The 6,170-nt window shown below is 39.2% G+C and overlaps 1 protein-coding gene across 1 annotated transcript; it reads left to right on the top strand.

Moving 5' to 3' along the window:
• The first annotated feature begins 1,930 nt into the window (after positions 1-1,930).
• Positions 1,931-5,220, top strand: LOC128467212 (C-C motif chemokine 19-like). Its single transcript, XM_053448774.1, has 4 exons — positions 1,931-2,040; positions 3,385-3,511; positions 4,411-4,504; positions 5,155-5,220. The coding sequence occupies exons 1-4, from the start codon at positions 1,980-1,982 to the stop codon at positions 5,194-5,196; spliced, it is 324 nt and encodes a 107-aa protein (XP_053304749.1). The 5' UTR covers positions 1,931-1,979; the 3' UTR covers positions 5,197-5,220.
• The last annotated feature ends 950 nt before the right edge of the window (positions 5,221-6,170 follow it).

Raw genomic sequence — 6,170 nt, 5'->3', positions numbered from 1 at the left:
ATCATTTCTTTGGGATTGTAAGGGGAAAGAATAGTGTGTGCTTCTGCGAGTGAATGTATGGAAAGTATGATGTGTGCTTCTGCGAGTGAATGGAGATATGAAAGGCGTGTGAATGATCAGTAATTAGGGTTGAAGCCTTGACGTGGCATTACTGCTCATGTAGGAAGTTAAATTATGGCACAAAAAGTACACATTTGCAAGAACTACACCCCTTGGCGCATCAAATGAGGGGCTGCGTGTGTTTCTAGTACAAACCTGGAGTGCGCTAGACACAAATGAACGTGTCGCTATGGATAGAAAAAACATATTTTCAAGCCAAAGCGACATATTCCATCATTATTTGTGCACTCAACTTTTGTCCTAGAAATACATGTAGCCCCTCATTTGAAGCTCCAAGGGGTGTAGTTTCTTAAAATGGATGAATTGTCTGAATGAGGGAGAGCATGAGTTAATGTGTTTGTGTGTATCATAGATGTATAATTGTGGAAGGGCAAAGATGGCACTAGCAGGATGTTTGAGCCTTGGGGAACAAGATGGCACAGCCAGGGTGTATATGGGACAAAGATGGCAAATCTAATGTGTGTTATCTGGGTGCTGGTCAGGTTCTATGTGGGCAGTGTGGACGCCAGGGCTTGCTTTGGGGTGTGCAACCTGTGATCTATGCCTGTAATTTAGGGGGTTTTAAATATACCATTAATGCCGTGTTTTTATGTGAATTCCAATTGATCTATACCTGCAAAGCTGGGTTTCTGTGTTATTCTGTAGATCCATATCTGCTATGCTATGTTTCCATACATTATTTATGTATACCTGCAAATACAGGGTTTGTATGTCTTGTTCAGTTGATTAATACCTGCAATGCTGTTTCCATGTATTTATTTGATCTATACCTGCGATGCTACGTTTCATATACTATTATTGTATACCTGAAAATACAGGATTTATATGTCTGATTCTGTTTATTTGATATATACCTTCAGTGCTGAGATCACAAGTGAATTTCAATTGATCTATACATGCAAAGCTGGGTTTGTGTGTTAATGTGTTGATCTATACCTGCTATCGGCAGCAGGGTCTAATATTTATATATATATTTATATATATATATCGGCAGCAGGGACTAATATTAATATATATCGGCAACTGGGGCTAATATTAATATATATGGGCAGCAGGGGCTAATATATATATATCAGCAGCAGGATCTAATATTAGGCCCTGAAATCATTTAGTGCAAAAGTTAAGGTATTGTGTTGTTTAAAGGATTTCAAGGATTAGTCGTACTAAATTGTGGCTTCAGGCTTCCCATGTTGAATGATCAAGTATTGTATTGGCCAATAACAAAAGTATCATTCCGTAGCACATTACTTTTGGCAATATATATATATATATATATATATATATATATATATATATATATATATATATATATGTGTGTGTTTTTTCAGTGGTATGATTTAATGGTGGAAATTATTAATGCCCCCCCAGTTTGACTGTGGTATCTTGTGTGCCCCCCCTATATATTGTTTCTAGAGTCGCCACTGCTGCTAATTCTGCAAGTTTACATTTCTTAAAATTTTAATGGAAATTTGGATCTGAGACCCCATTATAAATCATTGGCAATATTTTGCTGTTTACGTATTCTATTCCAAACAGTACTGGGGAGAAAAAACTAAAATAAGAAGAAAAGGGATTTATTAACATGTGAATGTAGTTGATAAGGAACTGGGCGAAGTTTATGTGGGAGGGGGAGTTGTTTGTACATGAAAAGGGAAATTTTGGACTTGGGATTAGAAGATGTCAGGGGGATACCAGCAATTGTGAAGTTGAGTTTGAGTGAGTGTGTGGGGGGGTGGGGGGGGGCCAAGATGCAGAAGTGAAAGTGAGAGTTAAAACCAAGTACCATAAATAGGGGACAGAAGCAGGGAAAGGGAGCAGGAGGCAATAACCCGTCGTCGCCGGCACAACCTGGTCCAGACATGGCATCCCCGCTGCCTCTCGCCTGTCTGATCGTTCTGTCCCTGTGGGCAATAAATGAAGGTAAGCGGGTAACCTGCAGCCTACAGCGCAGCAGTATCTCAAGGTTTTTTGGGGTTGTTTTGTATGCAAAGTCTCTATTTTCCAACTTTTTTTTTTTAGATTTTTTTTTAATTTTTTTTTCTAATTTTGCAGCCAGATTTTATATTTTTTTTTATTTTTTTCGTATTGTATGATTTTGCTGACTTTTGTGTTTTAGAATTCTGTCGCTGGATTATTTTTTATGTATCATTTTGCTGCCAGATTTTATCTGTTGTTTATCTGCAGTGCAAGTCGGGTTTTTTTTTATTTTTGGTTGTTTTTTTCATGCATTTTTCTTGGTCTTTCATATAGACAAAAATTGCATAGAAATTAATTTTGTTGCTAAACATTTTATTATTATTCTTAATATTATTATTTATTGTTTTATATAGCGCCATCAAATTCCGTAGCACTGTACATTTTCCTTGAATGCACCAAATGCCTTTTATATGAGGAATAATATCAGGTTATGGTATTTTTTTTGTAAATAAAAAGTGTAAATTAAAGTGTAATAAAAAACCAAAAACAAAATGTTACGGAATTAGATTTGCCCCGCCACCCCCGTGGTTTAATAAATAAAGGGTTAATTTGGTTGCTGAAATGCTGTTTGGTTTGTTTAGATACAGGAATTTAAAGTTGCAGGTGATACCTTTTATTAGGCCGAGAAAAAGAGGTCTCGGAGGTCCCTTCTTGGAACAGAAGACTAAATCGTAAACGTATACGACATGAATAGAAAGAGACCGTGGTGCCGAGTATTAACATAAGGCCATAACCGATGACACCGCTGTCTCTTTCTAGAAAAACTGTCCACTAGGCATGTCTTCACTCTTTAATCTGCCATTCCATCTGAAGAAGAGACCTCCGAGGTGCCAAAAGTTTATGTCACTTTTGTACCGGCCTGATAAAAAGTATCAATTTAGAAACTTAGAACCTGCCGGCGATCAGGCCTGACCAATCAAAGCACAAGATAACCCCCCTCTGTAGTCCCATTCCACATCCCTGATTGGCTACTTGTTGCTTTTGGGACATTTGCACCGGGTGGTCTCATTAGGACCCCCGTGGAACCCTTTTAGGGCCAGTGCTGGGGTGGGCCGGCGGTGGGTATATCACAGAAAAGAGGCGAATACATACGGGGGGCTCTGCGGAATCCCTCCAAACATTTCTAAGGGGACCGCACACAAATTTAAAGGGACCCCTCACCCGTTATATGCATTAAAGGGCTTGTGATGGCCGGAGCCCCCCCTTGAATTTAATGCCCTATGACATCATCACTGAGCTGTTTTTATTTCCGTCCGCGTCATAAATTCTTTGCTGATTTCATTGCAGTGTCCGGGGCCAACGTTTCTCCGTCCGACTGCTGCCTGAGAGTCAAAAACAAAGTCATTCCCCGACAGAACGTCAAACACTTTTTCCTGCAGGACGAGTCCAGCGGCTGCAGCATCAAGGCCGTCGTGTAAGTTTAACGCAAATAAAATCCATCCGCGCCCCCGGAGTGACGTCACCCCCCGAAAAACTCAACGAGAGCCATGAAATCCGGGAAACGCGGTACTAGCATCATCCCTTCTACTTCCCTAGCAAAACAATAATAAGAGCCATAACTCAATGGGGAGGAATAATCATGCAGAGAACAGGAAGTTAAGATGTACATAAATCAGATGTTTTTATCTGTTAATACATAAAACTTTATCCATATCAAGCAATCTCTTCTAACAAATAACTCATATTTAATTTTACTTCTTTTTAATTTGTATTTTTTTTGCTTACAAAGTACCCTCTATTCTATTTTCCAAATAAATTAAGTTTAAAAAGTCAAGAATAATTAATAGAATAATATTTTCTTAATTCTAAATATTTTTTTTATTTTTTTTTCTAAATAGTATTATTATTATTATTATTATTATTAATAATACCAATAAGTTAACTTTCTGTATAAACTTTATATCATTTAACCATATTTTTATTGGGTAATTAATAATCCCGCCATTAAATGGCGTAATCACTGAAACCCCGGCACCTGCCCTGTGATTGGATTTATTGCGCCGTTCATAGAAAGACGGATAAACACTCTTATCACCCTCAGGCCGCGCCACTTCCGTCGCTGATTACACGCTCGTACCCTTTAGACTTTCTCTGTATATAGTGTTTGTTTGGCGCCCCGTCCGGGTAACGTTGTATAGAATTGGTGGGGTTCATGTGAATAATAAACGTGTATCCGACGCCGGCCGGCGCTCTAATCGACTTAGTCTGTCAGTTTTCGTTTGGAACGTAGGGACTGTACGAAGCGCTGGGGGATTGCTGACTGTATTTAAAGAAAGGATAATGAATAATAATGAGCGTTTCCCCCTCTCTCAGGCTGGTCACTCGTAGGAACAGACACCTCTGCGTTCCCCACCACGTCGAGTGGGTCAAAAACATAATGGAGGACGTCCAACGCCGCAGAGCACGGGTGAGAAATCTCCATCCGGTTACCGACATCCTTTATTTATAAGTAAATGCCACAGTTTAGGCTTTCATTAAAGTCAAGAAAAGTGGAATCAAAGCGGATCCCCCACCAACTTTTTTATCCGGTAAAAAATAAATTTCCATAAATATTCCTCTGTTATCTTTTTACCCCAGTTGTAGTTTTTTGCCCCATAATATAAAGTTTTCAGGCAGCTGCATATCAGCCGTTTGTATGATTCTCACTCTGTTATCTGACCCCCGATCTACTAAACCCCCCGACTCCTTATCATACTGCCTGTGGGGGACAATAGAATGGCTCAGTCTTAATCACCCAGCCGGACTCCCTGACTAATGAAAGTCTATGGAGGAACGGACTTCATTAGCATCGCCATAAAGCAGTCCAGTGGGGCACTTAGCAGATCTGTCATTTTATTCTTTCCTGTTAAAATGCTTTTTATTTTTTTCTGGCAAATGTGAACTTTATGCGGAATTAACAATAACTTCACATTTTCAAAAAAAAATAATTAGACTTAAAATTGGGATTTTCCGGTCCAGAAGAGCTCATTTTCGGTAATGAAAGCCGGGATAGATATACAAGAAAAATCTTTTGAGAAATAAATCCATAAATCTCAATTTCTGTTTTCTTTCCCATAGAAAAAGCGTCACAACCAAAGCTGCGAGATCCGATCAGCCTAACAGCCCCCCCCCCCCACCGGGGGACGGCGGCACCAGGTGCCGGGATTCAGCGCAGGCATCTCCACGGCCGCCAAAACCAGGAAGACGCGTCAGCCGGGCTCAGAAATCATTTTTTTTTACAGCTATATAAGGGGTTAACGCACACTCCCGACTCTTTAAAATAAATACATGGCTAATACTTTAATGTTGAATTTTTAAAAATTTTTAAACTATTTTTTATATTTTTTTTTCCATCATTTGTTGGCCGCCTCGCCCCCCCAATTATTTGGTGTGGTTGCCCCCAGCCCCCGCACCGTGTGACAATATTATTAATTACAATTACGCAGCATGGAATGAATTGTAGCTTTATAGGCGAAGAATCGTGAATTCTTAATAATTAATAAAAACATAGCTATTATTTTTTATTCTGATGATGCCAGGACTTGTGTTATGATGTCATATATCAGATAACTATTAAATAGCCAAAAGAAAGAAAACAAGAAAGAAAAATGAAGTGAAATTTCCCAAAAAGCGTTAATTTTTGTTTTTTAGAAAGCCAGGCGCTGTAGATACATTCGAGTGACGGTTACAGCAGAGTAACTATATATCCATACTTTATACATTATATCTGTGATTATATATTATACATATTACATGGGATGAGCGTTGTGTCTAACGTAAGCTTTACCTGCGGGAATGGGGTATGTTTGGTGCTTTAGAAACACAATATATGTGGAACAGCCTCCCAGCAGAAGCGGTAGGGGCTAATATAATCATGAGTGGCTCGTGAATCTAAGCTTTAGGCTGCTCTTCTGGCAGATTTTATGTTTTGCCCTCCATTGCCCAGGCACCCCGCATCTTGCCCCCCCCGCGCCCGACTGCGTAACGTTAATAATTTTTTATTTTTTTTATGATTGTAAAATGATCTTTGAACGCGATTTTGGGTTTTTTGGGTTTTTTTTAATAAAGGCGACTTTTATAAAGCCGTTTGTGTT

Source organism: Spea bombifrons, chromosome 1, assembly GCF_027358695.1.
Source record: "Spea bombifrons isolate aSpeBom1 chromosome 1, aSpeBom1.2.pri, whole genome shotgun sequence".
NCBI classification, from domain to species: domain Eukaryota; kingdom Metazoa; phylum Chordata; class Amphibia; order Anura; family Pelobatidae; genus Spea; species Spea bombifrons.
This window is presented reverse-complemented; position numbering and strand designations above follow the sequence as displayed.